Source organism: Cetorhinus maximus, chromosome 4 (assembly GCF_964194155.1).
Source record: "Cetorhinus maximus chromosome 4, sCetMax3.hap1.1, whole genome shotgun sequence".
Taxonomy (NCBI): Eukaryota; Metazoa; Chordata; class Chondrichthyes; order Lamniformes; family Cetorhinidae; genus Cetorhinus; species Cetorhinus maximus.
The window spans coordinates 144,657,386-144,678,161 of NC_135882.1; the positions used below are offsets into that span (position 1 = coordinate 144,657,386).

Genomic DNA, 20,776 nt, shown 5'->3' on the forward strand with positions numbered 1-20,776 from the left:
CTATCATCTTTCCTCATATAAATCTGTCAGCATAACCTTCTATTCCCTTCTCCCTCATATGCTTATCTATCTTCCCCTTAAATGCACCTACACCGTTGGCCTCAACCACTCCTTGTGGTAAAGATTTCCACATTCTCACCACTCTGGCTAAAGGAAGTTTTTCTTTCGGAATTCCCTTTTGGATTTCTTGGTGACTATCTTGATGGTCTCTAGTTATGCTCTTCCCCACAAGAGGAAATATCCTCTCTGCATCCACTCTATTCCTATGCCTCCATATCCTTTTCATAGCATGGCATCCAGAACTACACACACTAATTCTGGTCTAACCAAAGGTTCGATACATGTTTAGCTTAGCCTCCCTACTTTTCAATTCTGTTGTTCTGGAAGTAAAGCCTAGTGCTTGGTCTATTTTTTTTAAATGGCCTTCCAAATTTTAGTGATTCCTTTGTTCCTCTACCCCAACTAGGTTTGCACCTTCTGAGTAATAAATGACCTCCTTGGCCCTACCAAATCTACTACCTCACGTTTATCTGTGTTGAACTTCATTTGTCAGTTATTTGCCCATTGTGCAAATTTATTAATATTCCCCTGTAGTTTGTTGCAAGCACCCTCGGTATTGACCAGCACAACTGCTGCCCCCCGCCACCCTCCATTTTGGAGTTTTAAATTTGAATTTATTAATATTCCCCTGTAGTTTGTTGCAAGCACCCTCGGTATTGACCAGCACAACTGCTGCCCCCCGCCACCCTCCATTTTGGAGTCATCTGCAAGTTTAGAAATTGTGTTTTTAATTTCAACGCCCAAATTGCTGATACAAATTGTGAACAGCGGTGATCACCAGCAGTGATCCTTGTAGAACATTATTCCCATGTTCTGCCACTCTGAATAACTATCCTTTACTCCCACTCTCTGTTTTCTGTCCTGTCAGCTAGCAACCCCTTCTGCCATTTGTCTTCTAATTCCACATTCTCTGATTGTATTCAGTAGTCTATTCAGGAGCACCTTATTGAAGGTCTTTTGAAAATCCAGATAAATTACATCCCATCTCTTCAACCATTTCTTCTCTTTTGGTATGGCTATTGAATTTGTTCTTATTTGTATTATTTGTTCCTTCCTGTTTTGTTGGGTCATGGAACAAGGACAAAAAAGAAATTTTCCTCCAGTTTTTTTTCAATGAAAGCAAATTCACCACCCCTTGTGAAACCAAATTTTAGAAGCTTCAGTGAAATGGCTTTAAAATGTATGTTGGTGAGTAAACAAAGTGCTTTTCTTTTATGTTTGATAAAGAGAAACTGTTCCCATTTGTGAAAGGTTCAAGACGGCAGGTTTAACGTAATTGGCAAAAGAAGCAAAAGTGACATGAAAACCTTTTTTCACACAGCGAGTGGTTAAGATCTGGAATGTACTGTCTGAGAGTGGTGGAAGTGGATTCAATCATAGCATTCAAAGGAGAATTAGATCCGAAAAGGAAGAATGTGCAGGTTGTGGGGGGAAGGTGGGGGAATGGCAGTAGGTGAATTGCTCATTCAGAGAGCCAGTGGTGACATGATGGGCAGAATGGCTGCCTTCTGCGCTGTAGCAATTCTTGTGATTCTTTTTCTAGTACAGAGACTTTGGAGGGGTGATACAGTAGAGTTGTGTCCCATGGTGATTTGAAAGTTTGGTTATCATTTATCCAATTTCCTTTCACCTCTGTTTAAAAGCTGTTTTATAAAAGCATTTTAATTACATGTTTGGATTCTTCATTGAAAATACGTATACAGGTTCAGCAGGGTTTTGCAACTTGGCAGAATTTTTCAACGTAACAACATTGGGCATACTATTTGACAGTTAGCTAGTCTCCAGCAGCTGCAATTAGCATTTATTCCACAATGAGCAATCTAATTAAGATAAGAGTGTAGACTGTGGCAAGGTTGTCTTTCAAAGGGGTTTCAATGTCAAAAGGGATTTGGAGTATTTTTCTGAGATTTACATCTGCTTTCTTGTTCCCTTTTTGACTCTATTTGAATAACTCTTCATACCCTCTGTTTAGGAAGAGCAAAGACAAATGTTTTTTTGTTAACTGGCATATCTGCATAACGTGGGAACAGACTACCTTAAATTGTTCCTGCTCATTCTGGTTCAGTCCATCACCTGTACTGGATAGGGTAGTAATCAGACTTACCTGGTTATATTTTCAAAATCACAGTTGCCACAATTATTCGCTTAAGGAGAGATTGAAACTGCCCAGAAAAAAAGAGATTTAGTTTCTCGAAAAGGCGAAAGAAAAGGCTGAAGCATCCATTACTGTCTTCAGCCAGAACTTCCGAGTAGGTGATCCTTCGCTGCCTGCTTTTGATGTCCACTATCACAGATGCTGTCTTCAGCCAATTTATTCACCCATACGTCATCAGGAATTGTCTGAGTGCACTGGTCATAGCAAACTGTGCAGTTCCTGACAATATCCTGGCGGTATTGCTGAAGACACACTATTAAAATAATGCAATTTAAACAATCTTATAACTTGGTCAGAACACACAAATAAACTACTTGGTGACTGCTCCCTTATAAAATTTTAACCATAAATATCAAGGCAAAAACAGCTGCTACTTAAATAAAGTATACCACACAACTTCTCACTCTCTTCCACTCTGCTGTGGGGAAAAAACTCCAAAGGAAGTTCAGAAACAGACTGCTTTCTGGAAACAAAGACTTTTCTGGTTTGAAACTGAAAGGCTGCCTCAAATTCACAACTTTTCTCAGCACAGAGTTGGTCTCAGGACATCTCCCCCACACAGCCAACACAATTCAGTATTGGTCACCTTATTTAAGGAAGGATGTAAATGTGTCGGAAGCAGGTCAGAGAAGGTTTACCAGACTAATACCTGGAATGGGTGGGTTGTCTTGTCTAGGAAAGGTTGGACAGACAAGGCTTATATCTGCTGGAGTTTAGAAAAGTAAGAGGTGACTTGGTTGAAACATATAAGATCTTGAAGGGTCTTGACAGGGTGAATGTGGAGAGGATGTTTTCTCTTGTGGGAGAATCTAGAACTAGGGGTCACTGTTTAAAAATAAGGGGTCACCCTTTTAAAACAGAGATGAGGGGCAATATTTTCACTGAGGGTCGTGAGCCTTTTGAGCTCTGCTTCCACCACCTTTTCAGGAAGAGAGCCTTTGAATATTTTTAAGGCAGAGGTGGATAGGTTATTGGGGGTAGGTGGAATGGAGATTTCGGGTTACTATCAGATCAACCATGATCTTATTAAATGGTGGAGCAGGCTGGAGGAGCTGAATGGCCTTACTCCTGCTCCTTGTTTGTATGTTCTTAGCTCAACTAAACATCTTTCCTTAAATATCCTCTTCCCCTTTGATCTTAGACTCCATTGTTCTAAACATCTCTTGGAATTCAATTTTCCCAAAATCAAAAAATCTTTCTTGTTCTCCTATTGCTTCCATTTTCAGATAAAATAAAATTTAATAACCTTTCCTTGTTTACCTGTGAAACCTTTGGAAGCTGTAAAAGTTCCTTGTTACCTCTAGACTCCCTTTGAAATTTAACAGCTGAAAAGTCAAGCTCCTACTTACCTTTATAGTGCAAAGTTCAAACCGAACCTATTTACTTGTACATTCAACTTCACCATAGCCTCTCATTAGAAATGCATGCATCTATCACCTTTACCTTTCACCTCTGCTCCCACAGACAAGCTGTCTTTACTAACCTTCCCCCAGTTTCAATGCACACACACACGCACACACATATACAGATATCAATGCTCCACCTCTTGAGCATTGCTGATTTTAATCGCTCCACCATTGGTGGCTACGCCTTCAGCTACCTAGGCCACAAGTTTGTAATTCCCTCCCTAAACCTCTGTTACTCTAACCAGTTTTCCTCCTTTAAGGCATTTGTTGAATCTAACTCTTTGACCAAGCTTTTGGTCATCTGCTCTAATGTTTTCTTATATGGCTCTGTGTCAAATTTTGTGTTATACTGTCCCTGTGAAGTGCCTTAATTGCATTAAAATTGTGCTGCATTTTTGGAAGAATTGTCAAATTAGTACATAGCAGACCAATTTCTCTCCATGAATTATTTTGGTTCTTTATTGGTTACAATGTTCCACCATTAATTTTTATTGCAGCATAATTTCTAATAGCATTCATGTTATGCAGAACCTTTCCAGTTATGAAAAAGGGAATGGTTAATTCAGTCAACTTAAATTATTGTACACATTAGCTTTAGTTGCTGCCAAAAGCCACTTGTTTTAGAGTGAAGTACCCATCAGTTTGTTACGACGCTGTCTATATAGATGCAAAAACACCCCTTCGGTTTATTCATATAATCAGGTATTTTAGCAGTGTTACCGACAGGGTGAGAGAACTGCAGAGATCCCTGTCTTCTTCGCAACTGTCCATAATCTGAATTTTTTGAGAGGTGTGTACGTGCATGCTTAAATAAAAAAGGCTGATTGGTTAAGCACTCAACCCAAAAACCAATGCTACAGCACCCACTCACAATCATGCACCTTTACATGTTACTCACAATAAGTGCTTGTCATGGAAGAATGAGTACAAAGCTCGCCTTTTACTTCAAACCAGTTTATTGTCAAGGTAGCTTTCCAGTGCTACAGACTTACTCTAGTCATTTCCACATCAGAGTGTTCCAGCTGTATCTATTTATACTGTTTTGAGAACCAATGCCCATCACCTGTTTTATCTAGCAATTGTCTTTAACAAGGTAATTGCTATGCAGTGTAATTACTGACACATTGGGAGGTGTCAGCTGTGGCTCAGTCCATAGCACCCTCGCCTTTGAATCAGGTTGTGGGTTCATGTCCCACTCCCGGAAAACCAAGAACTGTGATTGTACTCGAAAGAAGTTGGGAGGTGTCAGCTGTGGCTCAGTCCATAGCACCCTCGCCTTTGAATCAGAAGGTTGTGGGTTCATGTCCCACTCCCAGAAACCAAGAACTGTGATTGTACTCAAAAGAGTTGCAATCTGTGACTGTTGATAACTCGAAAGAATTTTGATAATACATACTTCAGGAAAGTACAGTTCGAGAGAATAGTGCACTTCTAGAGGTTACAAGAAAAAGGAAATAGCTCAGAATTCAAATGTCTTGTTTTGGAAGAAGTATGTTGTAGGCCTGATGAAAGGTTTTCTTCACACCTGAAATGCAATTTAGGTGAGCTCAACAGAGTGATGTGCAGAAGCTGTTTTCAGGATTTTCTCAAAGTGATGGGCTTTCTCTAGGTCTCACAGTCATTTTCTTGTGGCCTCATTACCAGGAGGTCAGTTAGCTGTTTTGGTGAGCCCGAAATGGCACTGGCTTGAAGATCTTATGATGCTTACAGCATTCAGATCTTTCCCAGGCACTCATGTTACTGTCGCTCTTAGTGCTGTAAAAGCAGGCCTTGTTAAAGTTGTCCCTGGAAGATGGCTGCTGTCACATGGTCAATACAACTATTTTTCTTTGTTACTAAATATGGTTTCTCAAAAGTGCAAAACCCACACTCAATCTCCGTTGTTCTTTCAATGATTAAGCCATGGATTGGTTAATTTGTAGACAATAGAACTTCCACTGCTTCATCAATAGTTTTATGGCTTTCAGGAGATGAGGGTACTTAACACTTTTAAGTGGAATGCATGTTTATCTGTCTTCAGAGGTGTCAGCTGTGGCTCAGTCCATAGCACCCTCGCCTTTGATATCAGAGGGTTGTGGGTTCATGTCCCACTCCCGGAAACCAAGAACTGTGATTGTACTCGAAAGAGTTGCAATCTGTGACTGTTGATAACTCGAAAGAGTTTATCTGTCTTCAGGACATAGTCATGCAATGGGTCAGCTCCTGTGTTAGTTCCTTGAATACACAGACCAGGCCATCTGATCGCTGGTGGCCATCTTGTTGGAACACATTATCCATCTTAGAAAAAGTCAATTCAAAGATTCCACATAGAAGTTCATATTTTTAAGAGCTATGAGTATGATGCACCTTTAGTGGGCATGACGGCAGTGATTGTGAATAAATATTAACTTGAGTATTGCTGAAAAACACATGCTGTAGAAGCATTTCATCTTGCACTCATCAGGACCATTTGTAAGAATACCAACAGTAAAGGGCACATTATATTTTTATTATATCATGTAGCATAATATTCTTACGTACTGTTCTAATGAGTGCAAGACGAAAAGCTTCGACAGCATGCCTCTGTTTGCAGCAATACTCAAGTTCTGTACTACCAAACAACTGAGGGTACCCATCAGTGGCCATAGTTGTATGCTTCATTTGTCTTGTTTTTGAGACCATAGTGAATTAATGTTAGCTGTAAAATTGAACCAAGGTGTATTAAATGCCTGAACAATTAGGGACAATGGAAAACAATACCGTGAAAAATCATAGGTGAGGACCAAAGCACCTGATAGTGATCAGGAGGTACTGTAACAGAAAGTTGAGTATCGATCAGGATATACTTAGCCAGTATAAATTTTACCACATTGGATGATTTTTCAGTTAACATACAGGCTTGATCCATCATTAGTCTGAGGCATTTTCAGAGATCTGTCTGATCAGTGATTGGATCATTGTAGTTGACAGAGCAGCTAGTATGTTCTTCCTCTTGCTGGATCCCTACTCCCAGACGAGAACTTGATGGAAGTAGTGTTTTTGTGTTACAATTCCTTTTCAATTATACTTGACAGTAACCTTTGTGCTTAGGTAGCTGTCAGGTCCAAGGAAACTCCTGTGTCCGGACCAAATAATTTTCATACATTATGATCCTGAAAATAATAATGTTATTGTAATAACGCTAATTAAATAACAGGAACAGCAAGCGATAGAAGTACATCTTAACAGATATCTTTGAAAACAGTTATTATAAGTGTCTGGTTCTAATTTAGTTATTTGAAACTGTAACATCCATGTTTTCCATACTTCCATTTTCATTTCTGACATAGTCCACAGGTAACGGTAACTTAAGGATAATGTGTGAGTGCCATGTATCCTAGTAGCTCCTGAATACCATTAATAGTGAGACCCACGTGCATAAAGATGATATATAAATGCATAATCCCTGTGAGAATCCACATGAGATATCTAATGGTTTTTCATTTAAAAGTGGAAAAATGTAAGGTAGTGATCAATGTTTCTTTTTTGTTCTATTTTCTTTTTTAGCTGTAATATTCCAAATTTATAGCTTGTAACCTTTTAATATTGTTAAACAACTTTTGGCCTACTTATGTTTTTCTTTTTCTTACTATCACCCACCCCCGCTTAGATTTTGTTTGTCATCATTCTTAATGAACTTTTAACTAAACATCTTTATAGGAGCAGAAAGTGGTTTTAGCTGTCTGTGTTCTGAGAGCAAGGCATTGTTAACTCTAGTAAACGCTATTATGATTGCATGCAGGAGCTGCATAAATTCGATTTCAAAGGAGATGTTCTTTATATTGAAATGTTAACTATTATTTCCAGCTGTGGCTTTAAACTTCAGAAAATTGCACAGAGCCATTGGTAATTGTCTGTGCCTCCCATCCCTTATTATGTTACCACGCTACAGATATGTCAACCTGCTATGTTTTGAATAAATAGAAACATTCGACTCTTGTCTGTCTAAAATGCCTGAGGATTTCTCTTTAGCTGTTACAGTCACCTCATGTGCGACCTTCAAGTTGACCATTGTATAAATGAATGGAATTTGCTTTGGGTTTGGATTTAAACCGTTGCAATGGAACTGTTCAAGTAAACTTGTTATATTCTAGATGGTGGAAACATCATACAAAAACTAAATATTCTTTCATTATCTCAGATCTGGACTTACTTCAAAACAATGAATAAGGTTTAAACTGAATGTTCATATCTATGCAAATGAGCTCATAAGTTAACATAACATTCAATGTGTCAAGAACCATGCAGACCACAATGTACCAATTTTTGCTCTCATCTATATTCAATTAGCTGTTAGCCATGGATACACTAGAGACAGTGCAATTGAGGAGGAGGGGGAGATGACTCTGTGCTCCCATTTATAATCACTATCCAGTGATCAATATTGGACTGTGTACACAGACATCAAAGTATGTTCTTATAGTCTGCACAGCTGAACAATCTGCAAACATCACTGCCTAAACTGACATAACCCAGGGCAAGACACTGTAGGGCTGCGATGCTCATGGAGCCATTTATCAGGATGACTTCACACCTTTAGGATTGGAAGGAAGGAAGTTGGACAAAAACATTTTCCTTCATCGTTTCATGGTCATTGTAGTACCACACCAGTTCCAAAAGTATAATTTACAGTTCTAGTTGAATTTGATGGGACAGTTGAATAGGTGTAAGTAAAGCCAGTTCTATTTTTGAAAATGAGTTTGAGTGTAACCTTTGTATGCTGTGTAGTCACTACTCTCCTTTGAAACTTTAGGCATATGGTGATGGCTATGGAACAACCTATGAAGACCAAGGTTATGATTCATATGATAACAACTACAGCAATCAAGGCCAGAGGTATTTATTCTACATAGCCACAAACATAGATTTTTAATTTGTGGAGGACTGGGACATAATTCAGTGTGGCTTTATAAACAAAAGTATTAAATCAAATTTTTGGAGTTATCATTGATGACTTGCTTCACCTTTGATTTTGAATGGTCAGCTTGGAGAGGAGAATGAACAAGAAATAGAATTGTAGAAAATCTGTGTTAATTGAGAAATTTAGAAATTGATATTAACATGCAATATTTCCTATGGTGCTGAAATACACCTGGAGTAGAAATTGTACTTCTGTCCACAATTTTCCTCCTATTAACTTTAATAGAGGGAAAAGCCACATTCTGGCAAGCATGTGAAATCTTGATCACCGAGATTTCCAGCAAGAATATTATTTGATTTATGATGTTAGGAAGAGTTTTTTGAATAACCTATATTCATTTCTCTTGTTCCTCCTGAGCTGCTTGTAGATCAACAGAAGCAGTAAACGTCAATTGGATTAAGCACCTGCCCTCCAGCATTTTACTATTTTTTCAAAAGTGATTGTCATTGTTAAACATAAAGAAAAGTTCCCTTGCATGTGTCCAAGAAGGTGAAAGTGTTCAAAATGGAACAGCAGAAGCTATATCATAATGATAGTTGACCTTAATAAAAGCACAAAATGCTGTTGGCTAAACAATTGTGGCTAAATGACGAGAATGTCTTTAAAGAAATAGTAAAGTTCCTGCAAAAACATTGCAGGCATCTTTTCAATTTGTTATTCTTTCAAAATGTACTTACCTCCCATAGTAAACTGATGGAGGATAAGTGTGTGAGGTGCCATTGTATTGCTGCTGTACCATCACTTTTAATACCTGTTAAATAAATAGGAAAAGTAAATTGATTCAATGAGATAACCAATACAACAGCAGACAGCAATTTTAATAATCACGTGCCTTCTTAAGGTGGTCCTTCTGTACCTCTAACCTTATGAAAAGGTGTCTTTTTTTTCTAGAAGTGTTCACATATATATACTATACTATATTCATATAACTATACTATAGTTAATGGTGCTGTAACCTCTTACATATGCTTCCATTTAGTTCCTCTCTGATTCTTTTCACCAAATACAATTTTAGGCAAATTGCAGCAAGCCAGTTTACACTTATGAATAAGATGGAGAAAGCAAAGCAGTGTTTTTGTTGAAGCTCTTGTTTCTACCACCTGAAAGGATGGTGGAAGCAGATTCAATAGTAACGTTAAGAAAGAAATTGGATGCCTGCAAAAGAAAAGTAAGGAGAGAGCCAGGGAGTATGATCAACTGGATAAACCTTTCAAAGAACTGGCATAGGTACAAAGAGCTGAATGGCTTCCTGTGCTGTATGATTATGTAAAATAATTAATGAAAAATCTTCTGTTGACAGTAAATCTTCTTGCTGATTAAGGTACACTGGCACATGAAGTATTTACTTTAGAGCTATAGAATTGATTCTGCAAGAATCGGCTTCATAAAAAATGTATATTTTGCAAATTGAGCAGACTATCTGGCAGTTTATTGAACATTTTTTGCGGTCTGCATATTCAATATTTCAGTATTATGTCATTATCGAGTCCGTTTTGTCAGCAAGTGTAATTAACTCGGGAGAATATTTTGGTGGTTTTCTCGGAACAGTTTTTTTATGGTGAATTCACATATTCTTGATCAACCCATTGAGGATTATCATAGTTTATTAATAGTAGTGTTATGATTCCCAGCTAAGGTTACCACTGGACAAGCCTGATCCCAGGGTGCAGCCCAGCTTGCTAGATCCTAACTTGTATTTATTTAGATACGTGGAGAGGGACTACTGAACAGCATCACTGGAGTCAGCTAATAAACTTTTAACACCAGCTTAAAACATTATTAAACAAGAAAAGATGAACTATATTACAATACTCCTTCACCCACGACTATAACTTTACAGATATATACAGATTTGTAAGGATAACACAAGTAACAAAAGCTATCTTGTACTCTTAATGTTCACAGTAAGTACAGTCCATGTAAGCCAAGTGGCAACCTGTGGTCAGACACACCACACTCTGAAACCAAGTGACAGGTGCCACTTCAACCGGACGCTATGGATCTCTCGTCAACTCCCCCAAACGCTTGTCGGACCACGAGCTACCATTCTCACTGAACTCCGTCTTTCACACAAGGGTTTCCAATCTGCACTCTCCAAGAGTTCACCTTGGAATCTTCTCCCAAACCGACGCTTTCTCTCAGATGCCTTCCGCAAGGGTTCACCTCCAGGGTTTTGAACTCTCCTTCCGATGTTCCTCTCCCCTGGATCACTGCATGCATTCAAGCTTTTTTCCACGCACCCTCTCTCACCGACAGTGAGTGCCAACAGTACCCCACTGCTTCACAGGCCCATAGCAAAGAGTTACATACCTTCAGTTGCCTCTTTGGATCTTCCGACTTCTCACAAGCCTTTATATTGCTTTGACTCTGCTTCCTGCAGCTTGAACCTTGGAGCCTTTCTCTGCCTCTCGCTCTTAACTTCACTTAGCAGGACCTTTTCCAGGTTCCTGTCCCTCCTTTGATGAGATGGTCTGCTTGGGTCTTTCTCCTGTTCACTCCCCTGGATTCTTGGAGACTTTCTTCTTTAGCTCGGGACTGGCTATCTGTCCCCTATTCTCCAGTTTATCCTGGCAGTTGCTTTCAACCAACTTTAGCTTGGAACTGGATATCTGTCCATTCTAGGCTGCTTCTGCCTGGCAGCTGTCAAAACTGAACTCAGAAACGGCCGTTTCTAGTTTCTTCTGTGTGTGTCTGTGGGAGGGATCTGCCTCTTTAGGCCCCTGTTGCTAGGCAATAGCCCAATTTCTCTACTCTTGTGTTGCTTAACTTCTCCTACAGCCATAAACCCTCATTAGAAATGCAAGCATCTTTTAAAGTGAAACTAAAATTCAACTTGACCTTTTCTTAACACACACACACAGAAATACAAATCAAACTTAAACATTAAAGTTAAAACTTATTCCTAACATCCACAAATACCAATATAATTTAATTAAACACACTCTATTTCCTAACAGTAGAAATGCATGGTAGAACATTTTTACACAGGATTGACAGAAAATTCGGCCCATCCAATTCATGCTGGCATTTATGTTCCACCCAAGGCTCCTCCTATCTCTCCTCACTTAATTTCATCAGCCTAACCCTCTTTTGCATTCTACCTCATGTGCTTATCTAGGCTCACCTTAAATGCAGCTAAACTATTTGCTCAATCACTCAATAACTGTTCATAATTATAAAGACCAATTGGGGCACTCATTGGTTATAAACCCACTCTTTGCTTAGACAACAACACTTTCGTCTCAAGAAGGAATAAAGCTAGTGAATTTTTGTTGCCCCTCGTTAGGCACACACCACTTCAGGTGTGGCCTCACCAAAACCCTATATTATTGCAGTAAGACCTCCTTACACTTGTATGGCAACCCCCTTGCAATAAAGGCTGCTATATATTTGCTTTCTGAATTGCTTGCGTTATCTTCATGTTAACTTTCTGCGTTGGTGTACAAGGATATTCAAATTCCTTTGAATCCTAAAATCTGTTTTAAAAAATGTATTCTTTTTCTATTATTCCTAACAAAATGGATAACTTTGTATATCACCATTATATTCCATGTATCATTTTCTTGCTCACTCACTTAACCTGCCTATATCCCTTTGCAGCCTCTTTGCTTCCTCCTTATAGCTGACATTCCCACCTAATTTTATATCATCAACAAGCTTGGATATAATACACTCAGCTCCTTGATATAATTAGTAAATAGCTGAGGCCCCAGCAGTGATCCTTATGAATCTGCCAAGCCAAAAATTACCCATTTATTCCGACTCCAAGTTTCCTGTTTGTTAACTCATCCTCAATCCAAGCTAATATATTATCCACAGAATTCTTACAGTGCAAAAAGAGGCCATTCGGCCTATCAAGTCTGCACTGGTCCTGCTTTATCCCCATAACCTTGCACGTTTTTTTCAGATAGCAATCCAATTCACTTCTGAATATCTCAAATGAACCTGCCTCCACCACACTCTCAGGAAGTTCGTTCCAGACTCCAATCATCACCTGGGTGGAAAAAATTTTCCTTTCTTCATTTTTACTCCTCTTGCCAATTATTTTGAATCTGTGCCCTCTAGTTCTTGATGCTCTCTTGAGTGAGAACAGTTTCTCACTAATTACCCTGCCCATACTCCTCAGGATCTTGAATACCTCTGTCAAGTCTCTTCTCAGCTTTCTTTTCTCCAAGGAAAAGAATCCCAACCTCTCCAATCTCTCCTCTTAGCTACAGTTCTTTATCCCTGGAATCATTCTTGTGAATCTCCTCTGTACCCTCTCCAATGCCTGCAACATCCGTCTTCAAGTATGGTGCCTAGAACTGGATGCAATACATCTGATGAGGCCTAACTAATGTTTTATACAAGTTCAACATGACCTCCTTACTCTTGTACCCAATGCCCCTATTACTAAAGCCTAAGATATTATCTGCTTTATTAACTGCTCTCTCAACATGCCCTGCCATCTTCAATGACTTATGCACATATACACAGGGCAGAATTTTCCCTTTGCTGTGCGGGGGCAGGCCCCGCACGTGAAGCGTAAAATGACGCGTGGTGACGTCAGGCGAGGGTCCTGACGTCACTGCGCACGATCGCGATATTTCGGTGGGCGGGAGCGCGATGATCTCCAATGCACGCCTGCCATTATTAAGGGGCCACTTGAGGCACAAATTGACCAATTTTTCAGGGCCCGTGCAATCTTCAGGTCGTCACACAGGCACGACAGGCAGGCAGGTAGGACACATTTGTATAAATCTCATCCACGGGTGGGATAAGTGGGGTCACGAATGTGCTCAGTCAGATATTTACCTTTGAAAGTTACTGACACTTGCCTGTGTGAGCAGAAATACTTCAAAACTCATACCAGCTACTTGGACAGGACTCTCAACCTTCAGGTCAGCACTCTACAATGAAGATCCTTTTTGGGACCTGAAGGTCTCAGGAAGCCTTCCCTTAGCCTGGGAATGGGAGTTGTGCTGTCCATTGGAGGCACCTCCTCTGAGGAGGAAGGGAGGGCCAGAAGGGGGAGGAGGCAAAGAGTCCACATTCAGCCTCCAGGGGAGCCACCTTTGGGAGGAGAGGCGCAGGGCCAACAGGAAGTCCAAGGCGGAAGGGGCCGCAGAAGACGCCACTATCCTGCTGCCAGGGTACACAGGCAGCGAAGCAGCTACCTCAATATGTCTGAGGTGCAGTGCCAAAGGAGGCTACATCTCTCAAGGGAAACAGTCAGCTCTATCTGTCAGATGAGAGGCCCTGAGATCTCTGCTAACTGTGTGGGTGGGCACCCCACGCCAATGGCTCTAAAGGTCACAGCTGCCCTCAACTTCTATGCCTCTGGCCCTTTCCAGGGCTCGGTGGGTGATATTTGCGGTGTCTCCCAATCAGCTGTCCACGCTTGTGTCAAGCAGGTGACAGATGTCCTATTCAGGCATGCATTGACGTTCATCCATTACCACAGGGACCAGGCCAGCCAGACAGAGCAAGCTAGAGGCTTCGCAACGATTGCAGGCTTCTCCCCGCACCCAGGGTGCAATAGATTGCACACACGTGGCCATCAAGGCGCCAGCAGGTGAGCCCGGTGCCTTCGTCAACAGGAAGGGATTCCACTCCTTGATAGCGTGTGATCATAAGCTGCAGATTCTGCAAGTCCGTGCAAGGTACCTAGGCAGCTCCCACGACGCCTACATCCTCAGACACTCCCAGGTGCCGGGGCTCTTCAATGCTCCAGCATGGCTGGATGGATAGCTGCTGGGTGACAAGGGCTATTCCCTCAGAAGGTGGCTCATGACGTCTCTCTGCCATCCAAGGACAGAAGCTGAGCAGTGGTACAATAGGAGCCACGCCTCCACAAGGGCTGTGGTGGAGAGAACCGTCAATCTTCTCAAGATGCGCTTCAGATGCCTGGACTGTTGAGGGGGCGCACTCCAGTACCTACCCCCCCCCCCCCAAGATTGTGTGTTGCTGATATTGGTTGCATGCTGCACTCTCAACAATCTTGCGCTGGAAAGGGGCAACGCTGTGGACGAAGATGACGTAGACGCAGTGGCTGCGGCTGCACACGATGAGTCCAGCAGTGAATCCGAGGATTAGCACACACAGGGAAATGCTGAGGGGGTAGATGCTGACCCGGGCATACTCCAGGGAGGTAGGGACACCCGGGAAGCTTTATTCCAACAAATCTTCAGTTAGAACACCAAAGATGGACCTCCAACAAAAGGCTGTGCTGCAGGCTCCCTATTCGATACCTGAGTGCTAAACCTGCCTGTATAGGAACAACGACTAAGGGCCTTGTCAATAAAGCTCAACATGACACAACCCACTCATAACATCATGGGTAACCATCCACCTGCAGAGGAAAAGAGGCACCCTCAGCCATGGTCACATGTGTAAATTTAGTGATACAACAAAATGATCTTAAGGAAACAAAATGACAAAGGTTTTAAACACCACACCAACTAATCACGACCTCATTGCGGGGCAACATAAAAGCGCCAGTGAGAAACCCGTGGTGTGCCTAAGATGCCTTAAATTTACATTTTCTGGTGCTACGTCTAGGTGCTGTCCCCTTGCTGGCACTGGCATCTGAGACAGCCTGCTCACTGTGCTGTCCTGTTGGCCTCAATGTCCTCTGGCCCCTGGAGCCTGTGCTGGCCCCACCTGGAAGGGAGCGGCCAGTTCTACAGCTGGCATCTCCCCAGTCGTCGCACCCTCATCAGATGCAACGGTCTCTGGCGGAGGAGCTGCTGCCCTCATCCGGAGAGCCCTAAGAGGAGCCCGCAGAGATGACAGGCAGCTGCTGCACTGACATGAAGTCACTTCGGACCTCCCTGCTCACCATAGATGGATGGACACCGAGATTGGTAAAATTGGTGCCCAGACCATCTCACACTGGCACTGACCAGCTGAGGTCAATGCAGATGTGAGGGCTTCCTGGTCCACACGCATCCCCAGGAAGCCCTGATTTGGTCTCCTGGAGGAGCCTCTCCACGAGAGTCGCCACTCTCTCCATGGAGGAAGCATGGTGCACGGCCATGAGGCTCATTGCATTGGCGATGGCCCGCGTGGACTCCTCCACCACAGAGACCAAACCAAGCATAGCCTCATGTATCTCCGCTAGATCCTCCCGCACACCCTGCTGGACTTCCAGGGTTTGCTGCCTCATGGACGACTCCAGAGACACATCATCAGCCACCAATTGAGCATGTGCCTGGTCCCCTGCAGTCCTCCAACTGCTGGCACCATATGCACTCTGTCTCTGTCAGCTCCTCCAGCGACTGTGAAGTACCCTCACCGCTGTGCCCCAGGATATTAGCCGATAATCTAATTCCCACTGAGGTGTTAGTATCTGCGCTGGTGCCTGCCTGGCAGAGATGGTATGACACTGGTGGGTCAGAGACTTTGGGACCTTCAGGTGTGAAGGGGCCCCTGTGCCGCCTCCTACCAGCCCTGCTCCGCTGATGCTGAAAGGAAGAACAAGGACATTTGATTAACTAACGTGGAGACAATGTCATTGTGCATCCCTGTCCCCTGGATCATTATACGCTCATCCTTCCATAAGCAATGTTCAAGCCGTGTTGCAGACTTCAATCACTGAACATTCAGCAGTGCCATGGCTGCTGGGACATTAATGGTGACCTCAGTGTTGGGCTAACATACCTGCCCGTGGCACCCCAGCCTCACCGACACCGGTGGACCAGGGCACGTGGTGCCTCTCCAGATCGAGGGCCTCCTGCTCGAACCTGGCAATGATGGCCAGTTGGGCCAGCTCTCCTCCAGTCCTCAATCGCTAGGCGGCATTATGAGCATTCTTCTCCTGAAAAGGAGAGAGGAGCATTGATTAGTGCTACTTGTACCTGGAATCTCTTCACTGCCGTCCCACCCCAACCAGACTGGAACATTGCAGGGCTCCAGTGCCTCCTCACCCTGCAGCTGCCGCATGCGCTCACAACGATGCCAGGCCTGTCCCTGCACCCCCCTTGGCCAAATGCAGCCTACACCACATTTGGCCACTGTTCCTGTACCTCCTTTGGAATTTCTCTCTTTTTTAATACTGTGTCTCCATATTCTTCCTGCCAAAATGAATCACATCACACTTCTCTGCATTGAACTTCATCTATCACTTATCTGTCCAATCCACCAACGTTGTTATGACTGGTCCCTGGGCAAGGTTCCCCCAATTTGTTATGATCCTGGATGAGATACCCCAAATTGTGATGCTCCCAGGTGAGGAGGGATGAACTGGCTCCCCTTATTTATTCACCCCCCCTCGGTTGGTTGCAGCAAAGTTAATTTACAAATGACCCCTTCCCTCGTGGATACCCTTTCCCAGTCCAAATTTATTTATGTTTTATAAGGAACCAATTTAATAAAGCTTTCTTGAGTCAAAGAAAGAGTGAGTTTATTAGTCAATAAATGTGAGAAAAAATAATAAAAACGCAACACACTTACAGATTAGAAATGAGAAATTGAGTCCAAAAGTATAAGTTAAAAAGATATACGAATCAGTCTTTGGTTCCTCCATGAGTAGTAGATGGTGAAAATTTGCGGCCGTTAAGTTGGATAGTTCCGTTAGAGCTGACTTGGCAGTTGAACAGTTGGTCTGGAGATTCTTGGTTCCGCATGTTAGCTGATAGGAATTGTCCTCTTTCCTTTTCGACTGTGGCTTTGCTGACTTGCAACTTGTTTCCAGCAATCAGAGAGAGAGGACATTTTTACCTGCAAGCGCAGGTTGATGTTCTTCAGCTGTGACCTTCACAGCACACCCTCCCACACCAGGCCTAGAACACCAAAACTAGCACACACAGACCAGGGCTGCAATTGGCTTTAACCCCTTTTCTTGTGTATTCCTGGAGGGGAATAAACAAACATGCTTTTCGCCCAGAAACTGCTTTCTTTCAAGTCACATCATGTCCACAGTCAATTCACAGGAGATAGTTTCTGCTGAGATGGTAATCAGTCTTCATTATCTCCACAGCAGATTACAGTTCAGTTTTTGCATTGCACCTTGTCGTTTGAAGTGTCTCTCTCTGAAGTAAGCCTTGACACCTTTTTAGGTGTGACATTCCATTCTCTGGACTAGTTGGTCAAGAGTAATCCACGTAGGAATTTTCCAGCAAGTGGTTACTTTACAGTTTCAGCCAGCTTTTGCTTGTATGTCCTTTTTCTTTTTTAAAAAAAAAACACATCCTAGCCTTGGTCAATATTATCTCATCAGTTCTGACCAGGTCTCTCTAAGTTCTGGACAGGGTGTCTGCAATCACATTTTATTTCCTGGCAATGTGGGTGATTTTTAGGTGGTACAGTTGGAGAAACAAACTAACGAAATAACCTGGCATTCTGTGTCGAACTTTTCTACCAAGGTTCAATGGTTATGGTCAGTATAGACCATATTGTCTCTCTATCCATTTCAGACATATATCTCAAAATGTTTGAGAGCAGTAATAAATCAAGGGTTTCCTTCTCTACTGTGGAGTACCATTTCTGATACTTGTCTAGATTTTTGGAGAAGTACCCGATTGGTGTTTCTATCCCTGATTCATCTTCCTGGAGGAGGACAACCCCTACCCCGATGCCATGCGCATTGATAGCTACTTTAAATGCTTGGTTAAAGTTTGGAGCTGCAAACACAGGCTGGCCTATTAAAATGGCTTTCAGTCTTTCAAAAGCTGTCTGGCATTTCTTAGTCCATACTACCTTTACTTTTTTCTGTAGTAGGTCTGTCAGCAGGGCGGTTACTGTGCTGAAGTTTGGGGCGAACTCGCAGCAGAACCCACACATACCCAGGAACCTCACAATTTCCTGTTTCATTGTGGGAATGGGGAACTGTGCTGCTGCTTGTACCTTTGCAGCCCTGGGCAGTACTTGCTTTTGACCCACTACGTGCTCTAGATAGGCCACCTTGAGCCTTAGCGAACTCGGTGTTTGTGAGATTGACAACTAGGCCAGCTGACTGCACCCTCTGGAAGAGGGCTTCCAGTTGCTCTAAATGAGTTTCCCAGGTGTCGCTGTACACCAGGAGGTCATCTAGGTACACTATGCAATTGGCTAAGCCCGCCACTACTCTGCTTATCAGCCTTTGAAAGGTAGCTGGGGCATTTCGGAATCAAAATGGCATGACTCAACACTGATATAAACTACCTGGAGTTACAAAGGTGGAGATTTCCTTCGTGCAGGCAGTCATGGCAACCTGCCAATATCCCTTGAGTAAATCTATCTTTGTAATGTAGGCTGCTTTACCTACCCTATCTATGCAGCCTTCCAGCCAGGGTATTGGGTAGGAGTTGGCTCTGCACTGCATTAACTTTTCGGCAACAAAAACAAAAATAGCTGGAAAAACTCAGCAGGTCTGACAGCATCTGCGGAGAGGAGTACAGTTAACGTTTCGAGTCCATATGACTCTTCTTCAGTTCTGATGAACTGCATACAATACTCTAGTTGTGGTCTCACCAAGGCCCCATACAGCTACAGTAAGACACCCTTGTTCCTGTACTCGAGTCCTCTTGCAATTGCCAACATACCATTTGCCTTCTTAACTGCTTGCTGCACCTTCATGCTTGTTTTCAGTGATTGGTGTACAAGGACATCCAGGTCCCTTTTGTACATCAATATTTCCCAATCTATCACCACTTAAGTAATACTCTGCCATTATGTTTTTCCTACTAAAGTGGATAACCTCTCTCTTATCCATGTTTCATTGCATCTGCCATGTATTTGTGCACTGACTCAACCTGTCTAAATCTCCTTGAAGCCTCTTAACACCCTCCTCACTGCTCACATTCCCACCCTCCTCACCGCTCACATTCCCACCAAGTTTTGTGTCGTCAGCAAACTTGGAACTATTACGTTTGGTTCCCTCATCCAAATCATTGATATATATTGTGACTAGCTGGGGCCCAAGCACCAACCCCAGCGGCACCCCATTCATCACCACCTGCTACTTCGAAAAAGACCAGTTTATTCCTACTCTCTGTTTCCTGTCTGATAACCAATTCTCAATCCATGCAAATATGTTACCCCCAATCCCATGTGCTTTAATATTATACACTAACCTCTTATGTGAGACTTCATCAAAAGATTTCTGAAAATCCAAACACACCACATCCATAGAGTCATAGAGGTCTACAGCACAGAAAAAGGCCCTTCGGCCATCGTGTCTGCGCCGGTCAAACAAGTACCTAACTATTCTAACCCCATTTTCCAGCACTAGGCCCATAGCTTTGTATGCTATGGCATCGCAAATGTCACATCCAAATACTTCTTAAATGTTATGAGGGTTTCTGCTTCTACCACCCTTTCAGGCAGTGAGTTCCAGATTCTCACCACCCTCTGGATGAAAAAAATCTTCCTCACATCCCCTCTGAGCCTCCTGCCCCTTACCTTAAATCTATGCCCCCTGGTTATTGATCCCTCCACCAAGGGGAAAAGTTCCTTCCTGTCTACCCTATCTATGCCCCTCATAATGTTATACACCTCAATCATGTCCCCCTCAATCTCCTGTGCTCCAAGGAAAATAACCCCAATCTATCCCATCGCTCCTCATAACTAAAACTCTCCAGCCCAGGCAACATCCTGGTAAATCTCCTCTGCACTCTCTCCAGTGCAATCACATCCTTCCTATAATATGGATTCCAGAACTGCACGCAATACTCTAGCTGTGGCCTAACCATCGTTTTATACAGTTCCAGCATAGCCTCCCTGCTCTTATATTCTGTGCCTTGCTTAATAAAGGCAAATATCCCATATGCCTTCATAACCACCTTATCTACCTGTCCCACTACGTTAAGGGACCGGTGGACATGCACACCAAGGTCCCTCTGATGCCCAATACTCCCCCAGGGTCCTACCATTCATCGTGTATTCCTGTGCCTTGTTTGTCCTGTCCAAGTGCATCCTCCTCACTATTTACCAGCCCACCAATTTTCGTGTCATTTGCAAACTTACTGATCAACCCTCCTACATTTAAGCCTAAATCATTTATATATACCACAAACAGCAAGGGACCCAACACGGGTCCCTGTGGAACCACACTGGACACAGGCATCCAGTCACAAAAACACCCCTCAACCATCACCCTCTGCTTCCTGCCACTCAGCCAATTCTGGATCCAATTTGCCAAATTACCTTGGATCCCCTGGGCTCTTACCTTCGTTATCAGTCTTCCATGCGGGACCTTATCAAAAGCCTTCCTGAAGTCCAAGTAGACTACATCAAATGCATCGCCCTCATCTACAC

The 20,776-nt window shown here is 42.8% G+C and overlaps 1 protein-coding gene across 7 annotated transcripts in view; it reads left to right on the plus strand.

The window, feature by feature from the left end:
* The window catches only part of khdrbs3 (KH domain containing, RNA binding, signal transduction associated 3), a 215,991-nt gene that overhangs the window by 118,127 nt on the left and 77,088 nt on the right, over nt 1–20,776 (plus strand). For all 7 annotated transcript variants that reach the window (XR_013576457.1, XR_013576456.1, XR_013576459.1 and 4 more), the window contains one exon: nt 8,393–8,475. Coding sequence is in view for 3 of the 7 variants with exons in the window: in XM_078540958.1 (XP_078397084.1) it covers nt 8,393–8,475 (83 nt within the window). In the remaining 4 variants the exon portion in view is untranslated. The remainder of the gene's footprint in view (nt 1–8,392; nt 8,476–20,776) is intronic.